Genomic DNA, 18140 nt, shown 5'->3' on the forward strand with positions numbered 1-18140 from the left:
ATTTTTCTTTTCATTCGATCAATATGCCGCCATTCATCCATTTACCTAGTTGATGCTGATGGATATTTGGGTTGTTTTCAGCTTTGGGCTGTTAGGAATAAGCTGCTGTGAACCTGCTTGTGCAAGTCTTTGCATGGACATAGGTTTTTCTTTCTCTTGGGTAAATACCTAGGAGTGGTGTTGCCATCTCAGTGAGTAGGTTTTTATTTAACTTAGAACGTTTCACCAAACTGTTTCTGCAAAGTGGTTCTATCATTTTACATTCTACCAGCAGGGTATATTAGATTTTTCTTTAGCTCCACACAATATAAGGCGAACACTTGATATTGTCTGCCTTTTAAATTTTGCCTGTTCCTGAAGGTGTAAAGTATTATGTCATGATGGTTTTAGTTTGCCTTTTCCTAATGATCAGTGGTACTGCGTATCTTTTCCTGTGCTTACTAGTAACTTGTATGTCTTTGTTTGTAAACATCTATTCAGATATTTTGTTCATTGCAAAAGTAGGATTATTTATTTATTTATTTTGAGGCAGAGTCTCACTTAGTCGCCCAGGCTGGAGTGCCGTGGTGTGATCTCGGCTCACTGAAACCTTCATCTCCTCGGTTGAAGCGATTCTCGTTCCTCAGCCTCCTGAGTAGCTGGGATTACAGGCCTGTGCCACCACACCCGGCTAATTTTTTGTATTTTTAGTAGAGATAGGGTTTCACCATGTTGGCCAGGCTGGTGTCGAACTCCTGACCTCAAGTGATTTGCCCGCCTTGGCCTCCCAAAGTGTTGGGATTACAGGCGTGAGAGACCACGCCAGCCTGTTTGCTAGTGTTTAAGATATGTATATCTGCTTTACACACACATACTGCATTATTAACTATAGCAGGGCTGAGAGTGAAAGGAGGGGAAAAAGGAGAGGCACTAGGCATTAAGAATGTGTGGGCCGGGGCAGTGGCTCATGCCTATAATCACAGCACTTTGGGATTCTGAGGCGAGCGGATCACTTGAGTCAGGGGTTCAAGACCAGCTTGGCCAACATGGTGAAACCCTGTCTCTACTAAAAATACCAAAATTAGTTGAGTGGGGTGGTGCATGCCTATAATCCCAGCTACTCTGGAGGCCGAGGCACAAGAATCACTTCAACCCAGGGGGCAGAGGTTGCAGTGAGCTGAGATCTGCGCCCCTGCACTCCAACCTGGGTGACAGAACGAGAATCCATCTCAAGAAGAAAAAAAAAAAGAATTTATGTAAAGATTATATACTCGAATATATAGAAAGGCCCAGATTATATAAGCAAGTGGATGAGGTCAGGTAGAAAAACAAAAACATTAGCACAAGCGAAGAAGGCTGCAGGTCAAGTGATGTGCTGTGGATCATGGAGAACAGAGAACTCCTACCTGGACTGGAAAGGTTGCTGTTGGCAGCTCCAGTGCTCCATTGATTATAGTTATCGGATCTTCTGAGTTTTCAAGGCAAACCAGAAATGTAGGTATATTGTGTGTTTGTGTGTGTGAAATCTTGATGTCAACAAATTTACAACTTCTAAAAATACCATAATGTTCAAAGAAAACATGACTTTTGGACCATCTTGTCCTCTGGTTTAGTGTAGAGTTAGACCTGGGGCTAGATGATTACTTTTTTAGCTAAGTAATGTAAATTATGACTCCTGAACCTTGGCTTACTCATTCATTAAATGGGCACATTTTATTCCTGCTTCCTAATACGGCTTCTTGAGGAGCTGAGAAGAAAATGTGTGTGTGTGTGTGTGTGTGTGTGTGTTGCTTTTTTCTAGAGATGCGGTCTCGCTAAAAAGTTGCCCAGGCTGGTCTTCAACTCCTGGGCTCAAGTGATCTCTCTGCCTCAGCCTCCCAAGGTGTTGGGATTACAGGCATGAGCCACCACATCTGGCCCAAGAAGAAAATGTGTTTTGAAGCACTAGCCACACCAGAGCTATTCAAGAAAATGTCTTCTTCTTTCTCTTGGATTCTTCTTGGACTGGCATCTGGGATAATGGGTAGAATAAGGCCTTTTTTCATTAATTCGAGCCTTTAGAGTGTCAAAGCATTTAAAAAGTATTAATCTGTGATCTCTAGGGAAACCCACATAAATTGCTCAGTTGCAGAGAAGATGACATCGAGGCGCCAAAGAGTCATCGACATTGATGGGAAGAATCACATAATATGAATCACTATTAGAAGCCAGGAACCTCTGGTTTTAGCCTTTAAAAGCTTAATCCTGGGGGAAAAGCAAGTAAACACGTTGTTAGTGCAAGTAAAATCCCCAGGCCTAGTGTTGCAGTATTTCCATTAGAATTAATCCTGTTTTCTTATTCCCTTAGGAAATCACAAATTGACGCAAATAGCGAAAGTAGTCATCAAAATCTGTGAACATGAGGTATGTGTTTCCCACTGTCCTGTTTTAGATGCACCCAGAGGGAGGGGATGGGGCAGTGAGGTTCCATTTGCAGAATCTCCTAGTAGGTAGCCAAGGTGATTTTGGAATTTGTTGAGGCAGTACCCCTACTCTTCAAGGGAAGTAAAAAGAACAAAGAGGGGCCCCAGTGTATTATAAAACACCCTTACGGTAGCAGTGATCTAAGGGAGAAGGAAAGGACTTTTTGTTTTTTACCCTTTTTTACCAGGAAGCACTGGGCCTCCTGTCTTTTCCTGATTGCCTAGATAGAACTCGTAATTTCTGACCTTGGCCTCACAGCCTGGTATTGTGTCAGGTCCCTTTTGGTCCTCTTGCAGAAGAGGATTTGATATCTGGGGGCATGGCCTTGACTGCTTCTGGGAGAGTGGCCCAGGTGTCCAGGAGAACTTGTTTTCTTACAAATGCCCATAATTGTGATAGTGTGGATGGAACAGACATCTTAGGCATGTGAGCTGTGAGGCTCTCTGGTGGTTGTGGGACAGGCTCACAGCCAAAATGGTACAAGGAAGGCTTTCTTTATCAGATCTCATTGTGAGAATAAAAAACTGAGATGGGATAACCTTCAACGTGTCAGTGTGCTCTCATTCATTCATAAAGAAAAACTGTTCAGATAGCATTGGGACCCATCCATGTCTTTTTATATAAGGATATATAGATCTAGATCTAGATATATCCAGATAGATAGATAGATACCTGGCCAGGTGCAGTGGCTCACACCTGTGATCCCAGCACTTTGGGAGGCTGAGGCAGGCAGATCACTTGAGTCCAGGAGTTCGAGACCAGCCTGGCCAACATGGCGAAACCCTGTCTCCACTAAAAATACAAAAATTGGCTGGGTGTGGTGGAACATGCCTGTAATCCTAGCTAAACCGGGAGGCTGAGGCAGAAGAATCACTTGAACTTGGGAGGCAGAGGTTGCAGTGAGCTAAGATAGCACCACTACACTCCAGACTGGGTGACAGAGTGAGACTCTGTCTTCGAGAAAAAAAGAAAACAAGTTATCCATATAAATTTATATATAGATATAGTTCTATGTATTTTTTGAGGCAGAGTCTCAAATTGTACTGGGTACACCATCACACTCAGCTAATTAAAGCCTGGGTAATTTTTTAAAATTTTTAATAATTTTTTTTTTTTTGTAGAAATGGGGTTTTGCCATGTTGCCCAGGCTGGTCTCAAACTCCTGGGCTCAAGCAATCCTTCTGCCTCAGCCGCCCAAGACTCTGGGAATATAGGCCTCAGCCACCAAGCCCAGCTTATGTCTATATTTATATGTAGAGAGTTTTATAAACTGCTTTTTCACTTAGTTTATTTTATGTATTTTCTCTGTTTCCTAGGTAATTAAACTCGTAGGAAGAACAGAATTTTTCATGGCTGTATAGTATTACGTACAACTCATGGACATTCATTTAATTACTCCTCTTGTCATTAAGTAGTACCCAGTTTTATCAGCATTTTAAGTAACAAGGTGATGAATATCATTGTGCGTTTGATGATTTCCTTAGTTGAATTTTTAGAAATAAAATTACTATGAGGCTGTGAACATGTCAGATGTTCCAGTTACAATGAGGGTATGTCCTTTCCAATATTGGGAGTTGTAATTACAAAACTGTATGTATATATGTGTCCCCTTGCCCCAACGATGTAATTTGTAAAAACAGTAGGCATCTGGCTGGGTGTGGTGGCTCACGCCTGTAATCTCAGCACTTTGGGAGGCTGAGGTGGGCAGGTCACGAGGTCAGGAGATCGAGACCATCCTGGCTAACACGGTGAAACCCCGTCTCTACTAAAAATAAAAAAATTAGCCAGGCGTGGTAGCGGGCGCCTGTAGTCCCAGCTACTCGGGAGGCTGAGGCAGGAGAATGGCATGAACCTGGGAGGTGGAGGTTGTAGTGAGCCGAGATCGCGCCACTGCACTCCAGCCTCGGCGACAGAGCGAGACTCCGTCTCAAAAACAAAACAAAACAAAACAAACAAACAAAAATAGTAGACATCTTACTGTGATTTCAGTTTTCATTTCCTTGACGACAAGTCATATGGGCTATTTTGGATATGTTCCTTTGGAACAGCCCAGAAGTAGAGTGGGCTAGAAGCAGGAGGTGCACTTTGCCATCCATGCATTTGTTCGCACATTCATTCACTTACTTATTCACTGACCTGTGAAGTCTGTTAGTCTTACAATTATTGAGCACCTATTACATATGTGGCACCTTGCATGATGATAAGAGTTAAAGAGAAGAAAAAGGCTGATAATGGTAGAAAGGAATAACAAATATCAGTGCAGTGGTGACCTGCATGGGTTTTGGAGCCTGACTGCCTGGGTTCAAATCTTGACTGTGCCACTTTGTTGCTGTAAGACCTTGGGCAGGTTACTTAACTTTTTGGGGCCTCATTATTTTTTTTTTTAATCTCATGGGGTGTATGGGATAAATGAGTTAATATTTACAGAATTCTTAGAATACTACTAGCACACTCTTAAGTCTTCAATAAATGTTAATGGGTGAAATTGATTACTCTGTCACTTGAAGCACTTTACATTTATCTCATTTAATTTCTTACAACAGCCCTTTGTGGTGGGTGCTGCTTTTTTTTTCTCTTCAATACATCAACAAGTTGGGGCTTCGAGAAGAGAAGCAGCTTACCCTAAAGTCACAGAGCTAAGTAAACGGTGGAGTCTGACTTGAGATCCAGGAAGGGAGCTTCTGGTGTCTTTGGCTCTAAGCCACAATGTTACTCTAGGGGAATGTACTTTCTTATGATAGAAAAGGACAATAAGTTAATTGAATTTTCAGATTGTTGTCAGTGAAGATGAAATAGGGCAACGTGGTATTAATTAGCTACTGTGGACATAGAAATGAGTTTGGCAAGCAGAGCAGGCCACAGTGGCTGGAAGGGGTTGGGGAACGGAGGTGCTGCAAGGTGAGCCCAGACAGGTGGGCTGAGGCCCGATCACATGTGGCTTTGAAGGAACCTGTCAGGTCATTAGACTTCACTGTTAGTTTCTCAGCTTGGTACTGCTGACACTTAGGGCTAGAGAATTCTTAGTTGCAGGGACTATCGTGTACCTCTTAGATTCCAGTAGTCCCCCCCTCCCTCCTTTGGCCCACTTGTGACAATCAAAAATGTCTCCAGACATTGCTATGTGATCCCTGGGGTGGGGGGAATGGTTCAAGTGCTCTGACAGAGAACTACTGGGTATAATGGGAAGTCACTGGGGACTTTTAAGCAGGGGAAGGACAAGATCAGATTTATTCTATAAAAGGTGGCTCTGGGTTGGGCGCAGTGGCTCACACCTGTAATCCCAGCACTTTGGGAGGCTGAGGCGGGTGGATCACTTGAGGCCAGGAGTTTGAGACCAGCCTGGCCAACATAGTGAAACTCTACTAAAATACAAAAGTTAGCTGGGCGTGGTGGTGTACACCTGTAATCTCTGCTACTTGGGAGGCTGAGGCACGAGAATCACTTGGACCCAGAAGGCAAAGTTGCAGTGTGCCCAGATTGGGCCACTGCACTCCAGCCTGGGCAACAGAGTGAAACTCAGGAGGAAAAAAAAAAAAAAGATGGCTGTGGCTGCTCTGCAGAGAATGTCTATAATGGGGGTAAAAGTGGAAGCAGGTGATGGGGGAGTTAGCTGTTGCAGTGATCCAGAGAGAAAGGACTATGGCTTGGAGTGGGTGGAAGCACTGGGAGTAATGCATAGAGGTTGGATTCATCTCCAAGGTGTTGGATTCATCTCCAAGGTGTTCCCTCTGTGGGACTTTAAAACATCTTAACCTTCAAAATCATCAAGCATTGATTGAGGTCCATAAGATATCCACCTCTGGGGTGACACATTCTAATGTATTTTTGCTTTACAGATGAATGAAATTGAAGTATGTCCAGAATGTTATCTAGCTGCTTGCCAAAAACGAGATAACTGGTTTTGTGAGCCTTGTGTAAGTTGGATTTACTTTGCTTATTTCATTTACGGAACCCTGTGCCTTGGATGACTACCCCGAGACAGCTTTTTCCAGGTGGCTTATTAGATGAAACTTTGGATGGAGTTTTAAGATAATTTTTTGCTGATAAAGTTATGACAGAGGGAAAGCAATCCAGGTAGGATAAACCTCTTGGGCTGAAAGTTCATGTGCCAGAGATAGCATCATGGTTTCCTGGGTTGATTAGCCTGGGCAGACTGCAAGATGTAGCATAAAAGGGAGCTCATCAGAGATGTGGGATGCAGCAAAGCTGTTCAGATAATAAGATGAGCTTAAATCAGTGTGTGATTTACAAATCATGTTGGTTCTATTTTAAGAGGTTTGAAAATGCTTCCCTGGATTAACTCCATAGTTCCTCCAAAACATGGTTCCTTGGGGAAATAAAGTCACCCTAGTTTCCCCATGTATCTGCCTTTCCCAGACTGGGCTACTGCAGAGAGAAGTACATTGTTGGGATGCACTGGTGTGTGTGTTGGTGGGGGTGGCAGGTTGGAGTGGGTTCGGAGGCAAGATTAGGCAAGGAAAGTTGAGAAAATACACTTTGCATCTCTTCGTGCCTTTGGAGATTAACATGGGAATAGCGAAGGCTCTGCATAGCCTTCAATAAAGAATAAAGGTAGCAAAATACTCCCCCTTATCAGACGCTAGGTATGATGCACATTTAATCCAAATGTAACAGAAGGTACTGGCGTCATTGTCTCTGTGTGTGTATGTTGCACAGAAAGGTGAAATGTCTTGCTCGTGCCTGCCCAGGTAGTAATGGTACAGCTAGGATCCAACAACCCTGGTTTAGTCATCGTGTTTTTTTTTTTTTTTTTTTTGAAGTGGAGTCTTGATCTGTTGCCCTGGCTGGAGTGCAGTGGCGTGATCCTGGCTCACTGCAACCTCCGCCTCCTGGGTTCCAGTGATTCTCTTGCCTCAGCCTCTTGAGTAACTGGAACTAACAGTGCTACCATGTCCGGCTAATGTTTCTGTTTTTAGTAGAGATGGGATTTCACCATGTTGGCCAGGCTGGTCTCGAACTCCTGACCTCAGTGATCCACCACCTTGGCCTTCCAGAGTGCTGGGATTACAGGCGTGAGCCACCGTGCCTGGACTTCATTCAGCTTTTGATTTCACCATTTAACTCCGTTTGCAGTTTTGTCCAGGTGTCTTGGCCACACACCTTTTAGGGAATACCACACGGGCTGACCCTGCTCGAAACTCTTTTTCCACTCATGGCCTGTGTCCCACAATCCTGCTTCATCCTCACATACCAGACTTTGGTGGGTATCTTGCTGTCAGATATGTACAAACTCTGAATCTTGTTTTTCTTTTCCTAGAGCAATCCACATCCTTTGGTCTGGGCCAAACTGAAGGGGTTTCCATTCTGGCCTGCAAAAGCTCTGAGGGATAAAGATGGGCAGGTCGATGCCCGATTCTTTGGACAACATGACAGGTGGGAGTTAATCACAGGCTTGGAACATGTAGCTTTCACTGAACTTTGATACTGTTATTAGATAAGAAAAGAATTGGAGGCTGTAGCTATTGTTCTGATTATTGTCATGATACCAACCATTGATCTTGTTGTTGAAATAAATTTCCTGTGGTATGTTAAGCTTGGTAATGGCGTGGGCTAGTTTTCTCAGGTGTGTTAGAAAGTCATCTTACTTTACTGGGTCTGTTGATGAAACCAAAATTGGAATGGGTTCTGTGGCTGTTTGAAGTGCTGCTCTTCTTTTTTGTTTTGTTTTGGTTTTTGGGAGGGGTTTCTGAAGTAAATTAAACCTCCATGGAAACTGCTTTCCAAATCATTCTTTCAAAGATTAGAAGTCGTTTCCTAGATTGCCAGTAAATGAATCTCTTATCATCATGCTGAGTAGTTCTCTCCTGTTCCCTTTTCTCTGAAGCTACAATGGGAAATTATAAGGGGTTGCTGTTTTGACAGGTGTGAGCCCTCCCTCCCAGCCTTCCTGCCCTCCCCTTCCCCTCCGCACCCGGCAGAGTGAATTATTCCAGCTAATAGCAGTTCCCTGTAGAGCGGAGCCCACTGCGTGCTTGAGAACAACAGGTAGGCAGAGATGAGCAGCAGTTAATATCTTAGTTCTCTTTTATCAAGTTATGATTAACTAAGGCAAAGCCCCTTTTGAAGCCCTACCGATTGGTTTGAGAAAGCGTGTTAGTGTGTAGGGGAGACTGCTTAAGATACATATACTACAAATTATGTACACACACAGAGTGTCCAGAAGCTGAAATTTGTTTCCCCTGCTAAATTTTGCTAGTCGTCTTGCAGACCAAAAGAGTGAATTCCCAAATCATTTGCAAACTCATATACTAGGAATCCCAACAGTTCACTGTCAGAAGACAAAATGGAAATTATTGAGATGGTGCTGGATTTGGTAGGAAGTATTGCACCTTGACTTTAATTCCTTTATTCCTTCATTCAAAGAAATACATATTTGATGCCTGCTGCATGCCAGGCTGTGTAGTGGAGGCTGGTGATTCAATGTTCCTGCCCACGTGAAGGCTGATATCCTAGCGGGGAAGAAGGATGATACACAAGTGAACTAATAGGCAAGATAATCTCAGATCAGGAGGTAGTGGTGGGGGCCTGGTACGAAGATCTGGGATGAGGGACCAGGAAGAGCAGAGGCTTGGGAGGGGAAGGGCTGAGGCTGAGAGGGTTCAGGAAATGCTGGGAGGATAGTGGGATTTAAACAGGGTCAGGGGAGGAGAGGATGCTTGGAGCTGCAGTTAGAGGGCTAGGCAGGAGTTTCTTTTTTATTTGAAGAGCAGGAGGAATTGGTGACAGGCTGTACATCCCTCCTCTTCATCAGAGCTTAACAAATGTGAACCATCTTGATGATGTGGGAGTCTTACTCTATAGGTTGATACACTATGAGTAGATATACTTAGGACACAGGCAGGATGGGAGAAAACGATACCTACCCCCTTGTACCCAGTATTCCCAGACCCTTAGGGTTGATGGCTCTAGTCTCTCAGCTGTGACTGCTCTGCAGGGACCTCTGTCTCTCACCCGTCAGACAACCACTGAAGGTGGCTTACAGAGCATGAAGAACGGTGTGTGAGTTGGTCAGCTCTGTGTGCAGAAGCTGTTTCCCAAAAGCTTTTGTGTGTTTAGGTCTTGGTTCTGGATGAGAGCTGTCGTGGAAGCTGGCCCCCTTCTGTTTGTGAAAAAGAAAGCAGCATGAGTCTGATGGTCACCAATTTCCTAGGCCCTCTTAGCACCTGCTTTAAGGGAGCACACTGCATTGTTTGGCTTGTTTTGGGTGAGGAGATCCCCTGTAGGGAGTTGTTCAGGACCTTCCACAGTGGTAGAGAAACAACTTTGGAGGTCTTAGGATGTTTTAGTAGGCTTTGGGCAGGGAGTCTCTGACCACCATTCTTTTTTTCTTTGGAACAGAGTCTTGGTTTGTCACCTAGGCTGGCGTGTGCAGTGGCGAGATCTCGGCTCACTGCAGCCTCCCCCTCCTGGGTTCAAGCCATTCTCCTGCCTCAGCCTCCCAAGTAGCTGGGTCTACAGGCATGTGCCACTATGCCCGGCTAATTTTTTGTGTTTTCAGTAGAGACGGGGTCGCCATGTTGCCCAGGCTGGTCTTGAACTCCTGGATTCAACCGATCCATTCTGCCTTGGCCTCCCAGAGTGCTGGGATTACAGGCGTAAGCCACTGTGCCTGGCCTAGTTTTGTATTATAGGTGCACAGTTATAATAAAATATAGGAAATACTTTATTAAATGCCTGCAGAGTTAAAAAAAAAAAAAAAAAAGAAAAAGCGGACAGCAACCAGTTGCCTACTATGGTAGGTGCCAGTGTTGTTAAGAGCTTTTTTTTGTGGAAGCTGCTTTCATATGTCTATTTGTATCCACGATAGACAAAAACTAAGTGGCTGGGGTCACATAGCTAGGGAGAAGCCATCATGGGGTTAGAACTGAGATAATGTGAAGCTGGATATTGCCCCTTGCAGAGACTCTTATTTTGTCAAGCAAGTCGAATTTCCCTTGAAATACTTCCTGGGCTTGCTTTTCTCTATCTGTCTGTCTGTCTGTCTGTCTGTCTATCTATCTATCTATCTATCTATCTATCTATCTATCTATCTATCTATCTAAGGGGGGTCTTGCTCTGTCACCAGGCTTGTTTTATTTATTTATTTATTTATTTATTTATTTATTTGAGGTGGGGGCTTGCTTTGTCGCCCAGCAGAGTGCAGTGACTTGTTCAAGCAATTCTTCCAGCTCAGCCTCCTGAGTAGCTGGGATTACAGGGGCGTGCCAACACATCCAGCTAATTTTTCCATTTTTAGTAGAGACGGAGTTTCACCGTGTTGGCCAGGCTGGTCTCGAACTCCTGACTTCACGTGATTCCTTCTCCGCTTCCCAAAGTGCTGGGATTACAGGTGTGAGCCACCATGTCCAGCCCTGGGCTTGTTTTAAAGAAAAGAGACTTTTTTCTTCCCTGCCAAGCAATTTCATGGAAAATACTTGCGGGGAGGGAACAATGAGGGCCTTGGATACTAGACAGAAGTGTGTGGGTGAGGTGGGTGTGGAGCAGGTGGGGGTTTCGAGGTTATGATACCAGGACCATCTGGTGATAAGCTCCTGGTGGCCCTGCCTCTTGATTCTCCAGTTAAGGACTCACTCTCCTTTTTCTCAGTAACAGAGCTGAGACTAGCTCAGGAAGGGCGCGTCATTTGCCCTGGGACAGCCCTGGATACCCCAATGTCTTCTCAGATCTGTCCTGTCTAGTAGTCCTGATCTGTGCCCACTCACTTTTAACGCAGAATCTCACCGTGAGGCAAACTCTTACCTTGAGGGCATCTGGCTTCTGTTCTGCTCTGCCCCTCTTGCTAGAGGTATGGTTTTTCAGGTGTCAGCAGAAAGACAGCAGTCAGAATGGATGAGAAGCTGGTGATTTCCAGCACTCTGATAGAGCAGATCGATATTTTTGGGGTGTTTAGTTTCAGTTTGTGTTGTGATCTGGTATCACCAAACCTTGCAAACAATCCGCCTGTATTCTGAATTCTGTCCCAGGGATATGCTTTATTTCTCCTGGGTTGTTTTCTCTTAGATGCCAACTGTTGAAATGGGGGTAAAATGTAACATAAGAAGTCTTTTTTTTTTTTTTTTGAGGTGGAGTCTCGCTCTGTTTCCCAGGCTGGAGTGCAGTGGCCGGATCTCGGCTCACTGCAAACTCCGCCTCCCGGGTTTACGCCATTCTCCTGCCTCAGCCTCCCGAGTAGCTGGGACTACAGGCGCCCGCCACCTCGTCTGGCTAGTTTTTTGTATTTTTTAGTAGAGACGGGGTTTCACTGTGTTAGCCAGGATGGTTTCGATCTCCTGACCTCGTGATCCGCCCGTCTCGGCCTCCCAAAGTGCTGGGATTACAGGCTTGAGCCACCACGCCCGGCCAAGAAGTCTGTTTTTCCTTCTTCTCTTTAAAATGTTGGAAGACGTGACAGTGTTGGGTCCAGATTCCTACATAGTTGCTTTGGGACAGCAGCTGAGTAGATACCGCTTTCTCCCTTTCCACCAGACGTGAGTTTTCTACTTCTGCAAAGTCCCCTTTGTTCCCTACTGCTTTCTACCGGGCTTGAGTTTGTGGTCTGTGAAATCTAAAAGGCCACCTTGGAAGCTCTTGCGGGGGCCAAGGTGGGAGGATTGCTTGAGTTCAGGAGTTCAAGACCATCCTGGGTAATGTAGTGAGACCCCATCTCTACAAAAGTATACAAAAATTAATGATCTGGGTGTGTTGTGGTGCGTGCCTGTACCCCGAGCTACTTGGGAGGCTGATCTGGGAGGAGTCCTTGAGTCCAGGAGTTCGAGGCTGTAGTGAGCCTTGATCATGCTTCTGCTTTCCAGCTTGGGTGACAGAGGGAAACCTAGTCTCTTAAAAAAACAAGCCAAAAAGGCCAGGCGCGGTGGCTCATACCTGTAATCCCAGCACTTTGGGAGGCTGAGGTGGGTGGATCACAAGGTCGGGAGTTCAAGACCAGCCTGGCTAACATATAGTGAAACACCATCTCTACTAAAAATACAAAAATTAGCTGGGCATGGTGGCACACACCTGTAGTTCCAGCTACTTGGGAAGCTGAGGCAGGAGAATTGCTTGAACCCCAGGAGGCAGAGGTTGCGGTGAGCTGAGATAGTGCCACTGCACTGCAGCCTGGGCAACAGAGCGAGTCTCCATTTCAAATAAATAAATAAATAAATAAATAAATAAATAAAATTAATTCATCATAAACAAAAAAATCCCCCACGAAAGCCCTCCTTGGAAAGCTTATTCTCACCAGTTTTCCCAACCAGAAACTGGGTTGAGGCCAGTGGATCATACATGGTAGCCAAGTTATGTCTGGGATGTCCGTATATCAGCTGCACGATCACCCACAGCAGCGGTTATGGTGTTCCCACCTCCCCCGGGGGCCACTGGCTCTGGTTCCAGAAAAGCTGCTGCTGGCGTTGTTTGCTCTGCAAAGACATGCTCTCATAGGTCTTTGCAGAGCAAAATTGGAATGTGGGGTATGGACGTTAGGAAGATGGAACTGGCCTGGGATGGGGGGTGGAAAGTATACGCCTGGTGGCTAATGGGGTCCTTTTTCAGTGATTTTCTATTTGAATTATCTCACATTCAAAAACATGTGCCTCCTTTTAGGAATGCAGTGTTCCAAAGTTTCCTTCTGGTCCTACTTAGAATGGCAGTGGGAAAAGGAAGCTCTTTATGTCTGAGTGCGACCTAAGGAATAAGTCTCTTTTCAGAAGTGTTGTCGGATGCAGTGGCTGATTTATTTTTCTCTACCAAGAGAAAACCAGAGAGGATTGTTTCTTTAATGGCTCACAATGACTAAGTCTATTGCACTTTTAAATGTTTTAGCTGAAGTTTTGTTGTTCATGTTCTGTTATGGTAGAACTTGCTTGTTAAATGGATCAGTAATTAATCCTTCAAACCAAGTTTTTTTTTTTTTCTTTTTTTTAAATAGAATAAGAATCTTGGCAAACATGCTTGGCTAATTTGGTTCACATCAAGAAAAAAGCAATCTTGGAAATTACTGAAGTTGACTTAAACTCTCTTTATCTTTTGCCCTCCTAGGGCCTGGGTTCCAATAAATAATTGCTACCTCATGTCTAAAGAAATTCCTTTTCTGTGAAAAGACTAAGAGCATCTTCAACAGTGCCATGCAAGAGATGGAGGTTTACGTGGAGAACATCCGCAGGAAGTTTGGGGTTTTTAATTACTCTCCATTCAGGACACCCTACACACCCAACAGCCAGTACCAAATGCTGCTCGATCCCACCAACCCCAGTGCCGGCACTGCCAAGATAGACAAGCAGGAGAAGGTCAAGCTCAACTTTGACATGACGGCGTCCCCCAAGATCCTGATGAGCAAGCCCGTGCTGAGTGGGGGCACAGGCCGCCGGATTTCCTTGTCGGATATGCCGCGCTCCCCCATGAGCACAAACTCTTCCGTGCACACAGGCTCTGACGTGGAGCAGGATGCCGAGAAGAAGGCCACGTCCAGCCACTTCAGCGCGAGTGAGGAGTCCATGGACTTCCTGGATAAGAGCACAGGTCAGCTCCGTGCGGGGAAGTGGGGAGGAGGCCCCTCGGACACGGGGGTTTCCCATGGGTACACACCTGGTGGGCCCAAGCAGGTGAGCATCGAGCAATCGCGGGGAACTGTAGGGGGCCACAGAGCAGATTTTCAAGAAGTCACCAGATGGAATTCTTCCTGCTAGGGACCCAGAAATGAGAAAAGTGTTTCCAAAAGGCCACCTGAAGGTTATACCTAGAAGTAGATGGAGATGGCCAGAAATCTTTTGGCGTTCTGTTCAAATGTCACTGCATTTTGGATTATTGACTTTCCATAACACAAATAATTTTTAGTTGAAATTGTATTTTTCTATCAAAACCCTACAGTCACACTACATGGCACAAATGTTAGAGAAACACATATGATAAAAAATAATACTTGACCAGGCGCCGTGACTCATGCCTTGTAGTCCCAGCACTTTGGGAGGGTGAGGCAGTCAGATTGCTTTAGCTCGGGAGTTCCAGACCATGGAACAACATGGGCAACATGGCAAAACCTTGTCTCTACTAAAATACAAAAATTAGCTGGTCGTGGTGGCATGTGTCTGTAGTCCTAGCTACTCTGGGACTATAGTTGAGGTGGGAGGATTGCCTGAGCCCAGGAGGTTGAGGCTGCAGTGAGCCATGATTGCGCTACTATATTCCAGCCTGGGTGAAGTGTGACCCCTTGTGAGACCCTGTCTCAAAAAACAAACAAACAAAAAAAGGTAAAAAATAACCATAGTGCTCTGTCTTCCTAGTGTGATCCCATTCCCTTAAAGGTCATATCCTTTAGTAGTTGTGTTATTGTTTTGTTGTTTTTTTTTTTTTTGAGACATAGTCTCGCTCTGTTACCCAGACTGGAGTGCAGTGGCACCATGTCAGGTCACTGCAATCTCCACCTCCTGGGTTCAAGTGATTGTTGTTCCTCAGCCTCCCGAGTAGCTGGGATTACAGGTGCGCACCATTGAGTCCAGCTAAGTTTTGTATTTTTAGTAGAGATGGGATTTCACCATGTTGGCCTGGCTGGTCTCGAACTCCTGACTTCGAGTAATCTACCCGCCTTGGGCTTCCAAAGTGCTGGGATTACAGGTGTGAGCCACTGTGCTTGGCCCAAAGTCTGAGTATTTAAGTAAAACCTCCAATTCTTAAATGTCAGGTTTTTAAGTAAAATTACAGGAATTCTTTAAGGAGCAAGCATCAGTTCTTCAAGATACCATGAATGTCCCCAAAAGTTAAAATAATAAGGACTTAGTTGTGAACTCAAATAATTCTGCTGACTTTGCTTATGTTGTTTCTTGGGACATTGTTTTTTGTTTTTTCTTTTCCTTGGTTTATTATGAAGAACTGCTTCTAGCTGCTTCCCAGATGGTCGTAGGAGGGTTAGAGAGAGCCTGTGGCTTTTGGTTCTGTAAAATAAAGGCTGCAGTCTGTCTTTCTCTCGTTCTGATTCATAGCCGTGTGGTCCTAGATACTCATGGTTGAGTCGTAGAGTTTTGTTTTGGAGTTGACATAATTTGTGTTGACACAGTTTCAGAAAAGTCTTCCTTTTTACTCCCTTGTTTCTGACCAGAGTCCTTAAAAGCTTACTTTGTTCCATGATACGGTTCCATTTAAGCCAAGTTCACAAAACATGGTAGTTAATTACACAAACCCTTGAGCACATTAGTTCCCATAACGAGCATGCTTTTCAGGAAATGTTTTAAATTTTAACCTTGGCAGCGACTTTGTGAATTAGTGTTGCCTGAACTTTTGTTGCCATGGTTTTCTGCTGTATTTTATTACATACTTAAATATTAAAATTGTAATGCAGCTTTGTCCTAAGCTAAACACAATGTATAGGCTCATGTGTTTAAATTGCTTGTTGTGGTTTTTCCTCATGTATGTGAAATTAATACATAACTAGTAAAATGAAACGTGGCATATATACGACCATTGGTTCTCCTGTACCACATTTCAAAAAATTCAGTTTTATAGGAATATAAGAACAGGATAATGTGTTTAATTTAGCTTCTCTCTTCGCTTGGGAGGTACAAAAGGAGAAAGATAATGACATCAGACTTCCTGGAAAAATACCTCATTCTTTGAATGGCTTTTTAGGTGAGAAGTTAGTAGAATCCCCCATTTGAGTAGACTTTAAAATCCCTTTCCTAAAATATAACCTCCTTGCTGGTATGTGCTTAGGTCATTTTAGTAATCATGAATTAGCCAATGTGTAGTGTAGGAAGAGACAGTGATACTGAAAATTATTTTACTCTTACAAATTGCCCCCTTTTCTGTCAGGGGCCGGATAGTATGTATTTTAGGCTTTTTGGGTCTTTTTTCCAACTGTGCAACTATTCAGTCATTGTTCCACTAAAGTAGTCACAAGCTGCTGTAGTCCCAGCTACTGAGGAGGCTGAGCTGGGAGGATCAGTTGAGCCTAGGAGTTTGAGGCCACAATGACCTATGATTGTGCCACTGCACTCCAGCCTGGACAATAGAGTGAGACCCCAGCTCAATAAACAGATAGCTAGCTAGATAGAAGAAAATAGAGCAGCCATAGACAGTGTGTGGCTGAGTTCCATTAAAACTTTTTAAATGAATACTGGAATTTATTTATTTATTTAAATTTTTATATTTTTTGAGATGAAGTCTTGCTCTGTTGCCTAAGCTGGAGTGCAGTACCATGATCTCAGCTCACTGCAGCCTCCACATCCCGGGTTCAAGTAATCCTCCCACGTCAGCCTCCCGAGTAGCTGGAATTACAAGCGTGTGTTACCATGCGCAGCTGTTCTTTGTATTTTTAGTAGAGACAGGGTTTCACCATGTTGGCCAGGCTGGTCTCAAACTCCTGACCTCAAGTAATCCACCCGTCTCGGTCTCCCAAGGTGTCCAGACACTGGAATTTAAATTTCATATAAGTTGCATGTTTCATGAGCTATTAATTCTTTTCCCCCCAACCATTAAAAAAATGTTAAAATACCTTTCTTCGCTTGCAGGCCAGGCAGGAACAGGTGGTATGCCCAGTTTTACCTTTGAGCTGTAGTTTGCCAACCACTATTACAGACTAAGAGTATTGGAAGAAACTGAGTCAGTCTCCCCATTTTACAGAAGGCAAATTGAGAGCCATGCAGAGTGTAAGGGAGGTGTGAAAGTCCCCACAGCCAGAATCTGTGTCCAGACCGGTTTCCTTTCTCTGCACCCTACTGCCCTCTGCTGTTAGCAGTGATAATAGTATTTAGTGGAGGGAGACGGGAAATTTGTATTTAAATGCTTCCACAGTCAGGATAATATAATTGAGATAAGGCAGTAGTTCATCCAAAATCGTGTACAAAAATTGCAGTGTCATAGAATAGAAAATAACAGAAGTAGCCTCACCAGTGAAAGTTTTGTAACCAGCAACACTACAAATTGAAATGTTATTGCATAAAACTTTTACAACAGTGTAGAAATCTTGTTTTTGTTTAGAAGATTGGAGAACTCAGAGCTGTGTGCCTATAATCCTTAGAACTGGATATTTAGCTTTCTAAGGAGCACTTTGCTCAGCCAGAAGCCTTTAACTCACAGTGTCCTATAATCTTGCTAGCTGGATGGCCTAAGTGGTTAATATTTTCGGTGATTTTTGTAGTTCCCCCTTTATGTAGACCTCCTGGCCAGAATGGTTACCTTCACTGGTATTTGCTTGCACGATCTCAATGTAAGTTATTAATATCTATTACAGTCGGAGTTGGGGGGCCTGACATTCACCACCCTCTGGGCTAATGGTCCTTTGGTCTCGTAGCTACACTGTGGGTTACCATTTAAGAAAGGAAAGAGGGTGTGGGTGCGGTGGCTCACAGTTGTAATCCCAGCACTTTGGGAGGCCGAGGCGGGGCGGATCACTTGAGGTCAGGAGATTAAGACCATTCTGGCTAACACATCTCTGCTAAACCCCATCTCTACTAAAACTACAGAAAATTAGCTAGGCATGGTGGCATGCGCCTGTAATCCCAGCTACTCGGGAGGCTGAGGCAGGAGAATTGCTTGAATCCGGGAGGCAGAGCTTGCAGTGAGCTGAGATTGCACCACTGTACTCCAGCCTGGGCAACAGAGTGAGACTCTGTCTCAAAAAAAAGAAAAGAAAGGAAAGGTTTCATAAACTCCCTTTTAAAATAATTATGAAACGAACATGTTTTCTCATAAAATAATTCTTTTTTTTT

The 18140-nt window shown here is 44.2% G+C and overlaps 1 protein-coding gene across 1 annotated transcript in view; it reads left to right on the plus strand.

Moving 5' to 3' along the window:
- The window catches only part of ZMYND8 (zinc finger MYND-type containing 8), a 152753-nt gene that overhangs the window by 72453 nt on the left and 62160 nt on the right, over nucleotides 1-18140 (plus strand). Inside the window, 5 exon segments of the mRNA XM_017877885.1 lie at nucleotides 2327-2382; nucleotides 6279-6356; nucleotides 7721-7836; nucleotides 13480-13530; nucleotides 13532-13959. Of these exon segments, the coding sequence (XP_017733374.1) occupies nucleotides 2327-2382; nucleotides 6279-6356; nucleotides 7721-7836; nucleotides 13480-13530; nucleotides 13532-13959 (729 nt within the window).

The sequence above is a fragment of the Rhinopithecus bieti genome, unplaced genomic scaffold, assembly GCF_001698545.2.
Source record: "Rhinopithecus bieti isolate Rb0 unplaced genomic scaffold, ASM169854v2 scaffold_10347, whole genome shotgun sequence".
Taxonomy (NCBI): Eukaryota; Metazoa; Chordata; class Mammalia; order Primates; family Cercopithecidae; genus Rhinopithecus; species Rhinopithecus bieti.